Source organism: Polypterus senegalus, chromosome 17 (genome assembly GCF_016835505.1).
Source record: "Polypterus senegalus isolate Bchr_013 chromosome 17, ASM1683550v1, whole genome shotgun sequence".
Taxonomy (NCBI): domain Eukaryota; kingdom Metazoa; phylum Chordata; class Cladistia; order Polypteriformes; family Polypteridae; genus Polypterus; species Polypterus senegalus.
Genome location: NC_053170.1, coordinates 725,296 through 745,673, shown reverse-complemented (window position 1 = coordinate 745,673; position 20,378 = coordinate 725,296). Strand labels below are relative to the sequence as shown.

Genomic DNA, 20,378 nt, shown 5'->3' with positions numbered 1-20,378 from the left:
AAAAGGTAATTGCCCCCTTATGTACTCAAAGTGAACCGATCATTAGACCCCCGTATACTGACCCTCACCATGACAGCAAAGCCGTCACTGCAAGGACACAAGACGAAGAAAAAAAATCCAAGGTGTTGAGTTTTCAATCAGGAAACAAAGGATGAGCCGGCCATTCCTAAGGCTGCAGTGTGTCCAGCGTGAGAGCTCTCACCTCCTCGTGGAGAACATTCGGAAAGATGACTCCAGGAGCAGAGCAACGACTCATTGAGGAACTGCATGCCTCTGCTAAGCTCAGGACTCCACGACACGAAAGAGGCACGAGGGGCAAAGTGGGCACCCCTGCCATCCAAAAGAAACCTCAGGGCTGTTGGAGTAACAAGATACTGAGGAAAGAAGAAGAAGAAGAAGAAGAAGAAGAAATAATAATGGAGGTGCTGCTGTGATGGGGCGTGGGAGCCCTGAAGGACTTGCCGTTATTGGAGGACCCTGCAACCTTGTGAACTTTACCAGAATATTCTTAAGGAGGCCGGGCATCCATCCATCCTGACCTGAATGGAGGTCCAGAGCGCCACCTGGAGAGACCCCTGAGGATTTCTTGACTTCTCTAACTCACTTCAAGGGACCTTAATGTATTTCCAGAGGTCTCCAGATGATGTGAGGATTTTTTCTAAATTTGCCTCCAATGCACTTCCAGATACCTTCTGGTCGATGTTATCTTTAAGTGCTTTACAAATATCTGGAGGTGATCACTTTAAAGACATCACCGAATGTTAATTTGCCGAAGACAAGGAGCCCAAACACCAATACAAGTCTTCAAGTGAGGGTCCTGACCTGAAGCCAGCAGAGAGGACCTCAAACGAGCGGCTGACACTCAGCAGCCCACCATCACGGTTGCCCTTATTGCTGCACCCGAGCAGTGAAATGATGGGGGCACTGACTTTTTCACAGGGGCGTCAGAGGTCTTGTTCAGCTCTCCCCTCAGGCGTTGCACTTTGTCTGGAGGTCTGAGGGCCATTCGTCGTGTCAAGGGGGCCAACTGAGAAACTATCGGGACGGGGGCAGATACTTTCTCACAACGCCGTTCCACCGGCCTGGACGTCTAGGTGCCTCAGGTTGGCGCGTTCTGCGGGTAATAAAGACAGACACGGGTCCCAGAGCCTGGCAGGTGTATATATTCTCGGCTTTATTCTACATTCAGCAGCAGTTCTATCCATGACTCGGTTCAACACATGGCTTTACAAATGGCGGTCGACGGGCGTCCTGTGGTGATGCAGTACAAAGCTGGCCAGTCCGATGCCTGAGGGAGACGGCGGGTCAAGCGAGGTTCATGCAGTCCCCACAAGCCCCCTTCTTCCCGATGTAGTCAATCAGGAGCAGGTAGGAACGTCCGCCGGGTTCCCTGCGCTATTTACACGGAGACGCAGGCCTAGAAACAAATGTACAGGTCGGAGCGGCTGGCCCGCCGTATTTACACGCGCGTACAAAACGAAGCGGTTGTGCTCATAGGTGCTCGTCGAGCGAGACTGCGGCCAGGCCCCCAAGGGGCACGCCAGGGAGTTCGGTCCTAAGGATTTAATTCAGGGGGTCCGGAGGCCCTGAGAATAGCGGCAGGGTGGGCCGCCCTTTGCTGTGTCCGCCGTGTGGATTGGTCTCCTGTCAGGGTGTCGTCCACCCACGGCTTGGGGCTCACGTCCCCGTAAGTGCTGCTCTTCATATAGCGCCTTTTGAGAACATCACAATTCAAATTCCTGAGATTCTACACTGGTGGGGGGCCAGCCCTATGGAATCCGAGTCCGACTCCATCCCTGTTTTAAATCACGCGCTCTGCCTGCCGGTGGGCTTGAGAGGGTCCAGCTGGGTGGAGGACCTCGAGACGAGATCAAGCGCAGGTGTGCCCGCTCCGGCAGGGGAGACTTAGAGCTTGATGACGACGAAGGAGCCGAAGAAGTCCCAGCGGCGCCCCCGAGGTCCGTGGCCGTGAGGGCCGCTGCAGGTCGCCACGTGTCGAGTCCGCACTCTCTCGCTCCCTATATATTTCTTTATTTCTTTATTTATTTACTTATATATATCGTATACACGTCTTATATGTCTGCTATGTACACTCAGTGCTAGGGGGCCTGGACAGCGGCTAGCACTGCTCCAGTGGGCAGTAATCCTCACACGACGCCAACCCGCACACAGGAAGGCAGGGAGGAGCAGCTGCCCATATTTGCATATTTGCCCTTACCCATGATGCTTTGCCAGCCTACAAATTGCCACCCTCCCATCTCTCTGTATTGTTCGTTTCGGGCACATTGGCAAGCACATTGGTACTCCAGTGCAGAGGGCAGGCAGGCTGAGGCAAGGACCCACGGGCAGATTTGAGACTCTGTTCGTCTGCAGCAAGGCAGCGCCAGCGCATGCCAGCAGACACACAGGGTCCGAGAAGGAAAGACGGCTGCGAAGGCCAAGTTGCGTCGGGCACACTCGGCGTCGCCCCCATCAGATGGCTCGATGGGGCTCTGGGTGGCTGTTCTGCACGATAGCCTGTGTGGATTGAGGGGACCAGTGCTCTTCTCCTCTCTCTCTTTACGGGTGGGCAAGGGGTGGCAGTATCTCTGTGTTGCACGATAGCCTGTGTGGATTGAGGGGACCAGTGCTCTTCTCCTCTCTCTCTTTACGGGTGGGCAAGGGGTGGCAGTATCTCTGTGTTTGGTCATCTTGATTGGCCCTGGAAGTGGCTCCTCCGCAGGGCTGGCAGTCACCTCTGAACAAACCTGATGGAATGTAATCCTCTGCCCCTGACAGCCCGCGCAGGTGGCGCACCATGGAACGCTGCCCCCTTGGTGCTGCTGCGCTGGCTGTGGCTGAAAGGGGCGAGTGGGAAAGTATGCAGTAGCAGCGTGTCCTCGGTCCTTAGAAGAGAGTCCAGACTAACAAAAAAAAGAGTGAAGGGGCCTCCCGACAGGCAGGTGGGCACTCAAATGTCTTCTGCCATCTCTCACAGCTCCAGGAGCCTCGACAAGGAGTGCAGACTGTCCCCGTCATCCAGAGTGCAGCCCTCCACATGGTCTGCTCATTCCTGCAGAGATGTCCTATGAGGGGCAGAAGCAAAGCTGAAAGAAGCCTCCTAAAATGCTCCCCACCCGAGCTGCTGCCCCCAATTGCCTCTGCCAGCCCACTCTGGTCTGAGGGAAGTCCAACAGGGGAAGAAGAAAAAAAGATTGAAAAATCTGCTGAGCTACTCGGGGTGCAAGCGCACCCTACTGGCAACACCTGGGAGTGCACATGTCCCCCTGTTGTGCTCCACAGGGTTTCTAACGGCTGGAGGGACAGACTGCTGTGAAACTCATCTAGGCAAGGGAGACGGGGCGGAGCGGGCAGGGCGCATCGGGTGGCAGGGCTACGCTCCTCCAGATCTGGAAAAGAAAATGGAGAGGGCATCTCAAGAGAGGGCACACAACTGGGCGTGCAGGGCGGGCGAGCGGGCGAGCAGGCAGGCAGGGGTGGGGCAGGGCCAAGGGGCGGAGCCATCAGGCAGACGAGTGGGACAGACAGGCAGAGACTGAAGAAACCGGGTGGGCCCTCTTGGAGGGGGCGTGGTTATCAGGCAGGGGAGCGGAACAGGCAGGCAGAGATTCAAGAAATGGGGTGGGGCCTCTCAGAGGGGGCAGAGACTTAAGAAACGGGGTGGGGCTACTCAGAGGGGGCATGGCTATCAGGAAAATGAACAGGACAGACAGACAGAGATTGAAGAAAGCGGGTGAGGTCTATCACAGAGCATGGCTGCCTGACAGACAAGTGGCATGAATTGGGCTGCTTGAGTAGCATATAGGGGTGTGGTATAGCAGAGTGGGCGTGGCTACCTGACATATATGCAGGTATGTGAGAGATGGAATAGAAAAAGAGGGCATGGTAATTGGGTAAGGCAGGGCCTGCTTAAATAGAAAATGGGGGTGGAGTATCAATGAGGGTGTGGCTGTTTAGGAAGGAAGGTGAAGTGAATGGGCTGGTGACGGACAAGGTAGGGGTGTGTCCCATCAGAGGAGGTGTGGCTATCAGGCAAACCGAGGTGAGACACATTACAGGGGCGTGGGCAGCAGACAGATGGCACAACCAGGATGGCCTGAAAGGGCTCCGCCTGCCCTGGGGGCTCCTGGTGGTCTAGCTGGCCAGAGAATGGAGTGGAGAAGGAAGAGCTGGCAGGCAGAATCAGGAGCATGCGCAAGTCAAATCTAAGTAGCAGGCATTCCGCGTGGCAGTCCTACACCCGGTCGACAACAGGCCATGGCATACAGGAGGGCAGGCAGTCACGGCAGGCAGAGTCAGAGTTGGGAAGACCAGAGAGAGCGTGGCTAGCAGGCAGAGGGTTTGAAAGATCGAATGCCGCCGGGGATGGCGCATGTGAGAGGACTGGACTAGTACTTGGCATTGCCAGGGTGGCCATTCTGAGCTGGTCACTCATCTGCTCCTGCGTCGGTGGGATGGGCCCAACTGCAGCATTTGGGAGCCACACCCAGGCCCTGTCCACTGAACCAGGCCAGCAGTAGAAGTGATTGTGCCCAGCAAGAGGAGCTGGCACCTCCTGTGCCACTGATCTGTCCCTGGCATGATGCCCTGAAAACATAAGCCATTCTCGCAGAAGGTCCACTCTTCAGCAATGCTCTGTGAGACTGGGGGCTGGCACCTTATCAGTATGAAAGAGCATTGCCCTGGGACTGAGGGCGACTGGCTATGATGGGCAGATGCAGCAGGACCCAAAGGGCACAAGTGGCTGGGTGGTCAGATGATGGATGGAAGTGTGGATGGCTTCTCTTCTATGAGCGACTCACAGCCCCTCAGGCACACTGCTTCATAGGTGGCAGCCACTCGCCATTCCTCCTGCCATGGGCATGGCAGTTGGCTTATGTGAATGTCTGAGATGCCACAGCTGGGCAGGAGCCAGTGGGCTCTGGAAGCTGCGTCTGCCGCTTTGGGGCGTGAGAGGTCAAGTGGGCCCGAGTGGGTTGAGGTGACGTGCATGCTGGGACTCGGGGACAAGCAAACACCAGTCGAGTAGGGCAGGACAGGCAGTTTCAGTGCACCACATCTCATAAAGGGCCAGGGTTCAAAAGCGGAGCGGGCAATAAGCTGGGACCCCACAGTGTTGTGCAAAATACACAGAGACCCCACACTGCCCTGCACAAATAAGCAGGGACCCCAAGTTGTCCTGCAGCAATGAGCTGAGACCCCACACTATTGCTATCCATTGTCCACACATCACACTAAGGCCCCACCAGGCCTTTTCCTGCCTTGCACCCAGTGCTGCTAGGGTAGCCCAACCGATTTGGACGAAGTGCCTTTCTGAATGTGATGTTCTTTTTATTGCCTTCAGTTATTAAGACAAGGGCACCACACAGTGGTGATATGCTGCTACTGCATGCCAATCTCTGCCAGGCGCGCTTCATCAATGCAGGGGCTGAGAGGTACCCAACTCCAACTGGTGCAGCTGGCCACGGCTGGGGCGGGATGGAGGCATGCTGGGAAGGTGATGACACCGACGGGAGTGAGGATGAGTATGATGGGTCAAAAACTACATCATGCCCTGCTGGGCCGAGTCGTACCTTCCTCTTCGGATGTTTCTTTATCCACACAGGCAGGGAAGGAAAAAGGACAAAGGAAAGAAGACAATCAGTTAAGAGGAAGGGCACAGGGCACCCCCCATACCTCCACACACAGACACTCATCCAGGTCCTAAACCGCGTCCAGTCATGCAGCAAGCCCACCGTCCATAGAGCGTCTATACAGGCCTCAGGTTTGAACCGGGGGGTCTCGGAGGAGTCCACACACGTGCCCACTCCACTATATGGGGCATACGCATCTGGGGTGGCGTCACATCAGAAAGCCATTAGAACAGATGGAAAGGTCGAGCTCTCAGGGAGGAGGCTGAAGGACAGGACCAGAGGCGACGTCCCCTGGTGTGCCCACGGACGTGGACCTGGAATGTTCTGAGGCCTGTATGGACACCAGTGGCCGGACGGTTCATCACGTCTGATCATATAGAAGCATGCAGAGGGCCAGCATGAGCCTCACTGGGATACACAGGTGGGCACCACAACATCTGGACATGTGAGCAGGCTGGGCCACGCCAACGGTATGCAGGACAGGCCTCAGGGGACACAGGGGTGGGCCCAACAACAGGCTGGGCCACATGGACAGCCAGCAAAGGTCAATACCTGCGTGGCAGACAGGTGACCCTGCGCTACACCAACAGCCACCAGAAAGTCTCAAGATAAGGGTATGCCAAGGCCAGGGTGGGAAGCACAGGCGGGCACCAGAGTGTCTGAACATGTGACCAAACGAGGCCTCTACATGCATGCAGGCCATGGCGGGAAACGCAGGTGGACACCAGGGCAGGTGGGACCCTCGAGAACCAGGGGGGTCACGCGACTACCTGAGCACAATGGCCTCCGTATGTCGACGCAGGCCGGATCTCGGTGGGATACATAGGTGGTCACCACGGTGGGAGATCAAGTGAGCAGGTTAGGGGACACCGATGGTCATGAACGTGACCGTGCGTATGTTTAGCCTGGGGCTCCTTGGGCCACAGCGGCGGTCACCATAGCATCTGCACGTGTGTCCAGAGGAGCAGGGTGGTCTTATCTGGCATCTACAAAGATAAGCAGGCCTCGCTGGGAGGAGGAGAAGTCACAATGGCCACCTGATTCTGGCCATTTTGAGACCCACACAGGCCACTGTCCCCTCCCCTGCAAAGGACAAATTCAGTCAAGCTGGTGCCACCTGGTATTTCCACTGGGGCCAAACCTAATGGGTGAAGAGGGGGGTAAGCCAAGGTGGACACTCCGTGGTTCTCAGGCCAACAGCAGACCACCGTCACTTCCAGCCACATGCTTAGCCGCTGAAGGATGTCAGACTGAGAAGCAGGTGGGCTTTTGCCTGTCCACGATGCGGCCCACCTACGCTCTCATGCCACAAAGGTCACACAGCCGTGCACATCCAAGCATGCGGTCCACTCCCCCCAGACAGCATGCAGCTGGAGAGCAGCACAGTGAGCAGGCACAAAGTGGCCCTCGGCTAGCTAATCCAACGCGGGCGGCGCAAGCTCCGGTCACAGCAGGCCAAACCACCTTCCACGGCGGCCTCCGGCGTCACGGACTGGGCGGGCAGGCGGGCACATCCAGGTGGAGCTGCACAAACTGGAGCCAGCCACTTGTGGCCAGAGCCCACCCGGCATAAGCACTGATGGCTCCATGGGAGTGTGTGTGTGTGTGTGAGGGAGAGACCCAGCGTCCTGCTGGTCAAGAGAGTCCATCTGTGCCAGCTTTCTGTTGATGGGCAGTGAAGGGACTCTGCGGCATTGCTGGGCTGCTTTACTCAAGCTTGAGGTGCCAGGTGAGCAGACGAGGGTCCAGTACAGGGGAAGGTCGGGGATGTTGACCAGTCTAGTCTAATGGTGTCCATCCAGACCAAGACCTACTGACCAGGCTGGTGTGGAGGCCCACCTAATAGTGACGGAGTGACCACTGCTGACTGCCCTCTGCTGACCTGATGTGGCCCGCCGGGGTAACTGACCGCTGGGCACATGCTTTTCCTTTCCATTTGCAGCTTTCCCTTTCAGGCCGACCCTTGACCCCCAGTGCCCTGGTGGAGATGCCAGCAGAATCACTTCACCCATGTCATGCTGGTCACACAACTTAGGTGTGTAGGTGGTGACCGGTCCTCCAGCCCAGTAATGACCCTCATGCTGCTTTGACCGTGTCAATGAAGCGGCTACCTCTGTTACTGAAGTGACCAGCAGTGGACCACCTTCATTGTGCCCACTGGAGGGCACCAGCTGCGTTAATGGTCTCGACAGTGACCCCGCCCCCCCCCATGGTGCCAGCCCAGTCCCTGAAGCCATAAAGGTTGAGAACCCCAGCGCAGAAGGTGGTGCAACGTCCTAGAATTGCTCGTGTGGGCGCCGACAGAGGAGAAGCAGACAGAAGACGGGCACATGCGTGATGCTTACTTAAATCCCCAGCCTGTTCCCCCTAGGACTATTGCTGCCAGCAGGATGGCGCCTGCGATGGACCCTATAATTATATTGGTGCCACTAGGACCTGTACAGGGAGGGGGAGTGGGGGAGAACAAGACCACGAGACACACATCAGAAACACCGAACAGATTCAGTGGGCGCCAGGCGGCAGCGGGGCACAAGGAGACGACCACGACGGGGGCTTCATTACTTCATCCTCTTGGCCGCCAACTCCTTCCACTCGGCTCTCGGCCCCTCGCGTTTGCCTATGCAAGTGGCACAAATAAGTGGCAGCGGGCGACTGCAAAAGACAAGCAGAACACATCGGTGCAACCTCGTGCGACCCAGGCACTGTCTGCCAGGCTGCCACCAGGGTCGGGTAGCTGGCTCAACTGAGTGGGCACTGGGGCATCGGCTCTGAGCGGTGCAGGGGGCTCACACTGGAGACTTGGGACACGGGTCCAAAATGTCAGGAGGCTGGGATAGCATTTGGGTTGGTGAAGACATTGGCTGGACTGGGACATTAAGGGGCACATGGGGAGACTGGCAGAAACTAGGGCATTGAGCTTTGGGAACAATGGCTGAACTGAATAGACACTGGGACAGTAAGTCAAATGGGGGTCTTATGGGGGCCGCACTTGGAATGAGATGGGGCTAGGGGGACTTAAGGGTGTAAACACACTGAGTTGGCACACAGAGAGAATGGCTGACACTACGGGGCACTGGGACTTGGGATCTGAGGAGCAGGGGCTGATGGGGTGGGTCCTAGGGAACAGAGAGGAGTTGGTCCAGGGTCCTAAAGAAGAAGGTACCGTGCCTGTACTGTGGGGTTGAGATGGCACACAGGGAGAGGGGACTGGAGTGGCATCTAAGGGGACAGAGCTGGGTGACCTGGGGTGGCACTGGGGATTTGGCCCCTCCGTTTCCTTGACGAGACCCAAGAAAATTCTATGGACTTTGTCAGAGTCTTGAGCTCAGTGATGGGGGTCTCAGTGGCATCAGAATGTGAGCTGCCCCCCAAAAGCCCAGGGTAGATGCCAGCCCCTTTATGGAGATGCTCGGCGGGCAGGGCCCATGCCTGTCGAATGGCGGTGAGAGTGGCAGGCGTGTTACAAACCCCTGTACTTCTCGGGCTCTCCGGGCAGCTTCGGCTTAGGGATCGGGTCGTAGACGCTGCAGTCGGTGCCAGTCCAGTCCCGGTCACAGATGCACTTCACCTCGTTGCTGCACACCTGAGGGGTAACAGACAGTGGGTTAGAGCCGAGCAGGGCAGCAAGAGATGTGTGGGGGGCGGCACTCAGACTGGCAACATCGGAGTCATGCCCGTGTGGCCACTCACCCCATGCTCAGAACAGATGCGGCCATCCATGCTGCCAGGGCAGGTGCTCAGGTTGAAGGAGGACAGCGGCAGACAGCGGTGGTCCAGGCACATCATGTTGGGGCCACAGGGCGTGCCATCGTCTACGTAGCCCAGGTCAGTCCCATCGTCCAGCATGGCATGTCCACCCCTACGCATGTGATACGAGATCAGATGAATACCAGCACTTGGCACAGGAGAGCCCCCTCCCCCTCTCCTTTTTATGCAGGCCCAGTGGGCTATGGGTTAAGTGCCCTCCTTGCCCATACCTGCAGTCCAGGTACTTGTTCTGGTGGTAGATGGTGACGCTGGTGACATCCCCGCTCAGATCCCCGTACCGTGGCGCGCCGCTGATGTTGTTGCAGAAGAGGAATCCACACAGCACGTCCCTGCAGGGCAGAGAGAGGATGAAGCTGGTATGTCATGGTGCCGTCGCTCACAGCGCCCAGCTGGCCAGCACTTACTGCTTGTTGCACTGCACCCAGGCGTCACCCTCTCGGCCACAGTTGCCCTTTTCTGTCCCTTCCGTGTTCAGCTTCTCATAGCAGATGCGGTCAGCAGAGCCTTGGGGAAAAGCAGCAAACAACAGGTGACTGGCGCTGCCCTTCTGACTCATTGGGCACCACGAGTGCTCAGTTGGGTACTCACTGTGCCCCCACAGGCTGCGGCATTGCCCATCTCTAGTCTTGCACTGCCCATTGTAACAGCGGCCCTAAAACAAAAAGTACATGCTGCTTTATGGGCATCAGCTCAAATGGGGCACCCATCTGGGCACAAAATACGCAGATACCTTTACCTGGCCAGCTTCACACCCATAGCCATCTAGCTTGTGCACATTGGCAGGACACTGAAACAAAATGACAGATGGCGGTTAGTGCTGCAGCCACACTGATAAACCGTGCCCATGGCCAGACGGGCACCTCACCTGGCTGGAGTCTCCGGTGCACGATTCTGGGATGTCGCAGTCATTGACCGCCTCTCGACACACCACCCCCCGGGGCTCGTACTGCGAGGGCACAAAACATAGTCAGCATGGGCACCAGTACCCAGAAACAGCCCAGAGAGGATACCCCGAGGCCTACCTTACAGCCCTGACAGCACAGCCCATTGCTGCACATGGCATCATGAGTGAGTGTGCACTTCTTACAGCACAATCCGCCGCTCCTGGCACACTCCTGCAGAGCAAAAGAGAATCGGTGAGCAGTCAGCAGGTACATTCAGTGCCAGGCTCACAAGACTGTCGGGCAAAGTCTGTAGCAGAAGTTTCTGCCTGACCAAAGTGTCCAATGCCAGGCTCACCAACCTGGTAAGCAAGTACAGTTTTTAGGGTTGCCAATCTGCCAGGCGAGTCCAGTGCCACATTTTCCAGCCTGATAAGCATTTCCAGTACCAGGCTTAGCAATCTGTAAATTGGGTTCAATGCCAGGCTTGGCAGCCTGTTGAGCAAATCCAGGCCTCAATCTGACCAATGCGTCCAGTGCCAGGCTGGACAGTCTGCTGAACAGGACCAGCGCCAAGACCCCTCAACCCAAAAAGCAAGCCCAGGGCCAGGGGGAGCATCTGACAAAATAAATTCTATGCCAGTCTGACAAGTGAATCCAGTGCCAGGCTAATCAATCTGATCAATGAGGTCAGTGCCAGACTTGTAAGTCTGAGAAGTGAGTTCAATGCCAGGCTCACCAACATAACAAACAAGTCCAGAATCAGGATTCCAAATCTGGCAACTGAGTTCAAGGCCAGTGTCTCGCACAAGTCAGTACCTAAAAATGCCAAACCAGTCAAGCAAGTCCAGTGCCAGGCTTACCCACCTGAAAAGTGATGCCAATGCCAAATACATTGAGTACCAAGCTTGTCATTCTGATAAATTAAAAAAAAAATCAATGCCAGGTTCAATAATCCGACTAATGAGGCTGGTGGCCGTCTCACCAGTCTGACTGCATGCCGCCCTCTACCCGATGAATAGCTTACCATAGGTGAGCCACAGTCACACTCTTCTCCAGTCTCAACAAAGCCATTGCCACACTCTGGGGGGTCCAAGAGCTGAAATGACAAAAATGTCCATGTGGGCAAAGCCTGAAACCTCCTCCATTCATGTTAGCAGGCCCAATCACTGCTTGCCAGTTGGCAGTGCCAGGCAGCACCTCTGGCCCTGCATCTCAAATGTGCTACATATCCACTCAAAACCACCAGATGGCACTCAAGTTACAGAGAAAAGCCAAGAAGTGAAGGCTCCTCGTAGTGCCCTACCCTTCTACAGACCCTTTAAGTAACCCACCCAGAGGCCGGAGGTCTTGCCCCCAGCCTGGCCGGTCAGTCAACGCTGGACGCACCTTGAGGGGCTTGTTGAAGAGGCAGCTGCCCCCGCCGTCTTGCAGGAAGCGGCTGTACTCGTCGATGCTGCAGCGGGAGAACTTCTTGGGCAGGTAGTACCTGTGGTGGGAGAGGCAGAGCTGTGACAAGCGGACACAGGACGTGGGCAAAGGACCCCATCACAGCGCCCCCTGCTGGTCTCGAGGTCATCTGAAAGCCAAGGAATCATCCAGCACAGATGGGCCAAGAGCAGCAGGGTGTGCCCACCCAATGGGCACCGCATGCCCGTCCTTACCCAGTGTCCTCCATTATGCAGCCCAGCCAGGAGTCCGGACACTTGCACTCCCCTTAGAAAGAGAGATGGACATGTTACCCAGCCATTGAGTCACCCCAATGTGCCACGCAGCACCCACCATTGCCACCTTACCTGCCGCGCTCCGCTGCTTGTTCCACATCATGCCAATGTTCTGGCCCAGGCTCTGAGACAGCGTGATGGCCATGGAGCCCACGTTCCCATACTGCACACACATGGAGAGGACACCTGGTTAGCCCCCTACAGCTATATAGTGCCTTTCACAATAAATACCCAGGAGGGCAGCGCGAGTGCCCAAATTCTCCAGCTACTCGCTAAGCTGCAGTCATGGCTCCTGCCAGCGGGAGGGGTGGGGGGATCGACCCATTGTCCAGCAGAGTTGCAATTGTCCCCCACTGGCAGGCACAGCAATGACACCCGGCTTTGAGGATCAGCTCGGCGGGGTACAAACCTCATTGACGCCACCACCTCGGCTGAGCGAGCAGATGCCACCAATGTAGGCCGTGCCACTGCGACTGCTCCGGAAGGTCTTCCCCCTATAAGAGACGGAGGGTCACTCAGGACTGACCGCTGCCAGGCTGTCGCTGGCACTCCACTAGCTGCAAGGCGCTATACTCACGAGAACAGGTGGACGGCATCACTGTGCTCCTTGATGTTGTCCATTCTGTACTTCATGAAGTCCTCCAGAGTTACTAGGGGGTTGTCAGCAATGGGCACCAGATCCCCGGATGCCCATGTCTCCATGGCAACGAGGACAATCCTGGTGTTGAGCTGTTCTTTGTATATCTGGACAAGAAGAAGAGTCAGGCACAAGGGTGAGGCAGAGGCAGGGTGGTGCTGCGCACACGGCAACCCTTCCACCCTGACCAACCCAAGTGCCCCCCCAGAGTGGGCAGTGAAATGACGCCATCTTACTTTTATAGCACCCTTACCATATCGGCCAGGTTCACCACAGCCTTGGCAAAGTTTCTGGTCAACACACTGCTCAGTCGAAACTGTTCAAACTGTGGGAGGAGAGTGGAGGGTGAGAAGGCCCCAGGACCACCCAACCACCCCTCCAGTGCCAGCCCCCCACCTACCAGCCGCCGATCATTCACCACCATCAGCTCAATGTACTTGGTCTCACTTTGGACAGTGTGCTGCACACGGCTCACCTACAGGGGGCAGCAGATACAGCCAAATTACAGCGGGCACTGGCCAACCTGGCAGCCCTCCTACGGTCCTTAAAATGGCTATAGAGCACGTTTGGTGGGCTCACATGTGGCTGCCCATTATCATATTGGTGCCCATATCAGCCTTGAGCAGTCCACACTGGCATACCCAGTCTGGCATCGCTGTGAAGTGGGATCTCCTCCAGGGCCATGGCGCTAACATTTGATGTGGGCAATTCCTGAAGGGTGGCACAAGCACAGCACAAGAAAGTGAAAATGGGGGGCTTACCTGCCTCTTGGACCTCCGCTGCGGCTCGTTAGACAAATCTCTAGCATCCAACAGGAGACCTTCATCATTATCATCATCATCGGGGCAGTCTGAGAGTGAGAAACAGAAGTGAGGCATGGGCATAGGGAGTATGGGCAGGAGGGTCCGTGCCCATTTACACATGTGCTTTGGCCAGGACCGACTAAGAAAGGCCTTACACAGAAAAAAAGAAAGAACTAATCACCGCTGGGGGTCCGGCATGGAGTGGCCCAGGAATAGGACGCCAATGACAAGGTGAAGACAAAGACATTGGGCAGTACCCCCAAAAAACAAAGGCACCACAAGTCGGGGGACCTGGAGGATTGAGGGGAGGGTCCTAAAAGAGACTGGGGCTGAGCAGGTGGGCTCTACTGGAGCTTTGAGACCCTGGTGAAGTGAATAGGGGCACAAGATGGAGAGTGACCCTCGTGAGCCTGAGGGCACAGAGTGAAGAAAGGGAGGAGCCTGGCTAAGTTCAAGGGTCAGGAGGTGGGGTCTATCTAGGCCCGGAGGGCCAACATGGAGACGGAGATTTCTGACTCGGAGGTCTCCCAAGGACAGGTTGGAGGGGTCTGGGCCTGTCGGGTGAAAAGATGGGCACAACAGGAGTTGGAAGGTCTGAGGGGTGGAGTTTTGTTAAAGCAAGGGAGCAGGGTAAAATGCCAAGGACACCAAAAACTGGATGACTGCCCCCTGGTGCCCCAACTCACCTGGACACGGAGGGCTCAGACGCAGGAGGCCGGGGGTCTGGTATATCACATGGAGATCGGCATCCTGCAGAAAACAAGAGAGAGGTGAGTGCGGGAAGACTGGCGGCATTCAGGAGCCCCAACTTGGCAGCCTAGGACAGACAGGCTGGCATGAAGCTACGCCAGCTACCTGCTAGTCCCGTGAGAAATGCTTTGAAACCGGACCCCCGGTGTATTCATAACCACCGCCCCACCCACCACCACAGCTCCTGTTGCAGCCTGCGTGGCTCCACTTACAAGCTGGGGGGCCCTGCTGGGGCCGGAGGGGCCGAAAGGCACGGAGCGGTCGCAGGCACCAAGAGATCAGGTGACTGGCGCGCGCCTCTGTGTTGATGTTCTCTGGATGGCAGTGATGAATACCCGACTCCGGCTGCTAGTCTGACACCCTGCTTGGCTGCCCATGGCATTGCCCCAAAAGGCAAGACCATTCTCCTCCACACCTGGCACAGCTGTCTACAGCTCGCAGTGCCATCCTTGACAGAACAGTTTTCACAGCAGGCATGCCAGCACATGCAGAACTGTAATCCAGAGAGGGCAATCCATTTAAGATGGGCACTGTTCCCAAATGCACCAAAGGTGCCTTTTGGCCCTGGTACAGACAGCATTACCTAACCCCAAACTCATGAAGCGGGCACTCTCCGGAAGATGGCAGACGCGAGCCCAGCCACACGCGTCACTCTATCCGCTGCCCGCCGAGTGGATTAGCTGGATATTCAATCCGCCGGACGCCCCCACGGCAACCCCTGAATTGCATTACAAGGGCTGAATATTTGAAGATGGTTGTAAAGAATGCCGCCAAGGAGCAGGTGCCCGCACTGGGAAAGCGCAGCAGTGTTAATTGGGCCAAAAAGAATCAATGAAACGCGAGAAGATGCAGGAGAGCTGACGCCAAGCCATTGATCAGCAGGAAGAGGCTGCCCGCTGTCCACAGTACCACAGGGAGCTGCCCACCACATACACACCACGTGTGTTGAATGATTGACAGGTAGTCAGTGGGCACCAGGCAAGACTGAGCTGCTGGTATTACATGCTACACAGTGGGTACCACTAACACTTGAAGCCTCTCTGAATAAGTGGCACCACATGGGCTACCTGGCCTATAATAAGCCCTGGGGCAATGTACTTGTGCCAGGCTTGCATGGCCTACCTGTTCACTGCTGCCAGGTGTTGGCTGAATGATGTAGGTGATGTTGCCATCAGAGAAAACTCCGCTGTAAAGAAAAAGAGACACTTAGGCTTGGTCATCACAGGTGGTCTGAGTATGGCATAAGAATGTACCCTGCATTTGACTGGCATTTAAAGAAAGAAAGATGGCGGAGGTACCCTGTGCCATACTTCTTTCTTTGAATGTAACAACAGTCACACCCTAACCCACCCTGGCCAGGTAACATAACACAAAAATGTAATTCTGCAATAAAGCAACTACCTTGGCACTATGGTGCCAGCCTTGTTAGCTTAATAACCCCCCGGGCCTTGGTGCTCAATCATTTGGAGGTCCTCCTTGGTGCACTAATGCCACTTTCCACCACCTTATTTAACTAAATGTGGCTATCACCTCAAGAGGACATGGAGAACTAAGAATCACCCGCTTCAGGGTGCCAGCTGGATTACGATACTCACTGCAAACCTTGACATGTGGACAAAGCCACAAAGGAGCCAATGGTCTCCCGGACTTCACCGTGGTAGTAGCAGTGCTCGCCCCCCTGAAACAGAAAGGAGCAGAGTCATGTGGGCAATGAATGAGACTGTGCCAGGTAACAAACTGCCAACACCATATAGTCAAAGGAGGAGACGATGGCTACAGGGTGGGCATCTCAGAGCGAGCACCTGCCTACCCAGAACTACATGACCTCATGTGCCTGTGAGAGCTGGCATTGGTCCCTCTGAGATGTGACTCTCAAAAATCTGAGTTACTTATCACCATGGGGTTCCATGGGGAAGATGGCAGGATGCCAGCGCTCATGCCTCGGGCAGTTTCTGGAGCTTATCCAGGTCTGGGTACCATACCAGCGGGTGTTTTAGGACACGGCCATTGAATTCTGTGCAAACCAATGGATGAAATAGTTGGATGGCCACATTACAGTAATTGCTATTGACAGTCACACCGGGCTGAGGTGGCACCAGCATGGCATGACCTCCAGCAAGGAGAAGCTACTGACCAGTAGTGCACTGTGCCACATGGCTAAGGTGCAGAAGCCACTGAACACTGGAGAGAAGCACAACTAGTGTGCAGAGACTGAAATACAGTGCCCCTGGGCATAAAGACTGGCATGCAGCATCAGCAGAGCAGCTAAGCTGGAGTACCAAAGCTGAGTAATGTCCCAGCTGAGCCCAAAAACAGGGTATAAAATTTGAGCATTCGGACAGAGGTGGGCACCGCCTAGGCTACAACTATGTAGTGGGCACAGTACCACCTGATCAGCGAAGGTTGGACACAATCGATCTAATTGTAGTGCCTTGTCACCACAAGTCCTGTGTACCCAAGTGCTCAGCATCGTCACAACAGATGGGCACCATTGTCAGCACACATGCCACTCACTGGAACCTGACAAGCAAAAGTGTCATATGGGGTGGCCCAGTCCTCACAGAGTGACACTGAATGGTGGCAAATCAAAGACAACATAAAGATTTGGAGTGGGGGCGGTCACATTGATCTTGTGGGCAGACTGGCACCATTCAGCATCACACTTTGTGTGGCACCTTGTTGACTGACAGGTAATACCACTAGAGGGCAGGTCTAGTCTCCATGGCAACAGGGAACAGATTTGATACACACAGATGAAGTTCAATGGAGAGGGAAACCAAAGCCAAGAGCAGCGTAGCTCACTTCTGCCCTGGTGCCCACAGGCATAAGCACCAGTCTGGCACACACCAGGATACATGAGGGCCTCTAGTAACTTCCTGTAGCATCCATCACTTTCATGCCAGTATCTAAGGTCTCCAGCGTGTACCCAACATGCCAGGAATTTCTCTTTGGGGTTTTGTTTTAGACCCCTATATGGCATCGGTGAAAAGCTGTTATAGTTAAAACGATCCAACTTCAGGCATGCAAAGCAAAATGACAGGGCACTCACTGGCACTGACACCCAATGCCAGTAGTCTGGCAGGCCTTTATGTATTTCATGTATTCAGTTTGTAGAGATACCTGCTTCAGAGCACCATCAGTGACTGGCACGGCCACATGGGTCAAAAAGGCAGACTATGATGCCTAGCTGACCTTCAAGCTTGCCCTCCCAGACAAATGCCAAGAAAACACTTGAGGAGGTAGGACTGAAGAGCTGGCACCAGATGGCACTCACAACCCATCTGCTCAGTCCACTGTGCCAGCTACACATCTGTAGAGTTGCATTACCTATGGGCACCCTAGGGTGCCAGCTGAGAGCCCTCTTGGGTTTCTACACAGGGAGGCGTAACCCAATCCAGACAGCCAAACAGAAAGTGAAGCCCGCCTTGGCATTAGGCCTACAATGTTAGTGAGACAATGGCCGACGTCAAGGCCAGCAGCATGCCACGTCAGCTGACCATGCCACATGCATGCCCGCATCCCGGGCCTCACCTCGGTTTGCACAGCTTTGGTGCCCTCGAAGTGCCTCTCTATGTATTTGGAGGACAGCAGGTGGCTGTTAAGAAGACAAAGCATGAAAGGTCACAAAGCAGACACGGACACCATGCCACCCACCACCCCCTGCTCCATCATCCCACCTCTGACACCAGCACCAGCTGAGATAAGTCACCTGTGTCTGCATGCGGGCAATATGTTAAGTGGTGCCTCAACCCTAATACCCTCATTAATGCCACCTGCCCAGGTTGGGCACTGTGACCTCGAGATGCAGGTCTGATTAAGACTGCCAGGTGGCAGAGCCTTCAGCATTCTTGTTACCCTTATTAATGTCCCGTGCTGGCACTTGGCATGCATCACTGTCATTTTGGTCAGACTGGTGCTGTCGTATGGCCTTACAGTGGGTCAGCACTGATGGACTTGGCACTCTGCCCCTTTAGTTTATGTCCCTAATGTCACCGATTGTCCAAAATCTGGCCACGTCCATGGGCTCTGAAATTCCATTTTTTTCTCATTTTTGTTGCTCGACCTCTCTGGATTCCTAAGGAGTTGGCACATTCAGAACTTGAATTATGGACAGCTCTTTTAGGATGGGCATGTTTGTGCCAGTGCTAGGGTGACTTTGTGTGTTTGCAAAGATGAGGGGTGCTATAAAAGCATAAAGGACGTCTGAGGGGCAAACTTAAATGGACCACCCAGAAGGACCTGCCAACAGAAGCACGGGAGTAAGGCGGGCACACTTAGGCTGACATGAAGCAAAGTGGATACTCATGGCTGTTCTCTCTTCACCCCCCGTCCTGTCTGTGCCCCCAGCCTCCCCAAATCACAGCACAATGCCATCTCACCTCCTGGTACTTACTGGTTTAACTCAAGGTCCAATATGAAGGACTGGCCAAAGGCGTTGACGAGGAAGCTGGCCTGTGCCACATGAATCGGCTGGAAGAGAAAGAAGGCAAGTGAGGGGGCAACCAAGACACACACACAGACGGAGCTCCTCGCCAGCACCCACTCAAAAGAGGACCAAGACAGAAGCTGGTGGAGGGCAGGCAGCATGTGCCCCTGTGCCCACCTGCAGGTCTCAGCTGGCCTTTAGCAGCCACCCGAGTAAACTTGGGAGAAATAGGGCAGAAGTAACGTGGAGCCTATAAATAAAATAAGCCGGAAGAGGCGGGGGCTCGTGAAGCACACGGGGGTCGGGGGGGTGCCCAGCGAGCTGGCAGGCGGAGGGTGGCACAGGTGTAACTGAGCGCGGGTGCAGACAGCAGCACCTCCAGGTGAAACTGACACCCTGCCGTCGGAGGACAAGCCACCAAGAGCCCACTCGGGGACTCGCTTCGGTGCCCACAATTGATGAAGATGGGCACAGACGGCAAACGGGTGGAAAGGGGAGCATACCCTGCACCCCCCACCCCCACCCGTATCGTTCATCCATTCGCGCTCCTCCCATTCCGCAATGCGCGCCACTTACCGGCGTCCCCGGGCCCTGCGCCCCGACCCTGGTGTCCAGCCGGCCGTGCGGCACCTCGTCATCCGTGTGTCCGTGCCGCAGCAGCCGTCGGGGCCGAGTGACCTCCCCGCCGACCCCCACTTCCGACGTGGCGGCGCCGCCGATTCCTGAAAACGGAAAAGACAGAAAAGACGAGGCTGGCGGAGCACGGAGTGCCATCGATCGCCCCCCGTCTCCACAACCCCCCAACCCCGGCGCAAATCGCGCCGATGCAGCAAAAAAATAAAAAACAGCTCGGGGAGCACCAGCGACCCTCGCATCGGAGGATGAGAAAGAGGAAGACGACTAGGAGGAGGAGGCGGCGAGGATGCCGTCTTACCTGAAAGCGTCACGCCGGAGCTCGCTGCAGCAAAAAGCACCCACCGCACTGCGATCATGCTGTCCTCATAGTCGCCGCTCCGCTCCTCGCGCACTCCTGCAGACCGCTCAATGCCACTCGGTGCCCCCCTGTGCCGAGGGGGAGGGAGGGGAGCTCATAAATAAAACACGCCGGCAAAGTTCAAGGAGGGAACGGGGAGAGCTGGCTGCTCGAGGGGGGCTGCCGGCGGTCCGATGCGGGCTGTCAGTCCTGCGTCTGTGGTGATTCGGAGGGAGCGCGCGAGTGAGCGAGAGAGAGAGAGAGAGAGAGGGGCACGTGAGGATGTAAGAGCCACGCCCCCTTCCTCTCCCTCCTTCGGCTCCCCGGTCACCCGTCAGAGTGGACGGCGGCAGGTCACTCCGATGCTGGCACGCGTGGGTCCGCCGCTCGACTCGCCCTTTGGGCCCTCGTACCCGTACCCGTACCACAGCCTGCGTGTCCACTTTTGATGGGCGGCCAGTGCAGTGCGCTTTAAACGCTCAAACGGTGGACAAAAGCGCTGCGCATGACCCAATTAACAGAAGGGGGGCAGACCATGTCCCCAAAGGTGGGGGGCCAGTGCACTCAGCTTATCTCAGACACTGATTGGAATAATGACCGGAATATCAGCTCAATACCCCCAAGTGCACTGGACCACTATGGCTGGTGGTCTTCATCTTTGTACTTGTAAAATGCCGCTCTGGGATGTGTTTTGGTTTTGGGTCCTCCAGCATCCCAGACTGGCCACCATCTCATGCCAGTGGACTTCGCGGTGGGTCCAGTGCTACCTACAGCATTGGAGAA

General features: G+C 55.9%; 1 protein-coding gene across 8 annotated transcripts; it reads right to left on the bottom strand.

The window, feature by feature from the left end:
* Positions 1-1,147: 1,147 nt before the first annotated feature.
* Positions 1,148-19,868, bottom strand: adam11 (ADAM metallopeptidase domain 11). 8 transcript variants are annotated; one of them, XM_039739739.1, is made up of 27 exons: positions 19,557-19,867; positions 19,199-19,344; positions 18,590-18,666; positions 17,728-17,791; positions 15,792-15,874; positions 15,319-15,382; positions 14,133-14,196; positions 13,405-13,493; positions 13,044-13,118; positions 12,897-12,968; positions 12,584-12,750; positions 12,416-12,500; positions 12,079-12,169; positions 11,947-11,998; positions 11,672-11,771; positions 11,310-11,381; positions 10,424-10,516; positions 10,267-10,347; positions 10,138-10,188; positions 9,990-10,053; positions 9,806-9,905; positions 9,611-9,730; positions 9,324-9,492; positions 9,102-9,216; positions 7,979-8,069; positions 5,574-5,591; positions 2,952-3,065 (listed from the first exon to the last, which is right to left on the bottom strand). In XM_039739739.1, the coding sequence occupies exons 1-27, from the start codon at positions 19,612-19,614 to the stop codon at positions 3,047-3,049; spliced, it is 2,280 nt and encodes a 759-aa protein (XP_039595673.1). In that variant the 5' UTR covers positions 19,615-19,867; the 3' UTR covers positions 2,952-3,046. The 8 variants fall into 8 exon arrangements, 7 of the variants coding, with proteins under 7 accessions (XP_039595668.1, XP_039595670.1, XP_039595669.1 ...); XM_039739740.1 differs by lacking the exon at positions 2,952-3,065 and adding an exon at positions 3,279-3,389 and having other exon boundaries at positions 19,557-19,866; XR_005631029.1 differs by lacking the exons at positions 2,952-3,065; positions 7,979-8,069 and adding exons at positions 3,318-3,389; positions 8,196-8,285 and having other exon boundaries at positions 19,557-19,866.
* Positions 19,869-20,378: the final 510 nt, after the last annotated feature.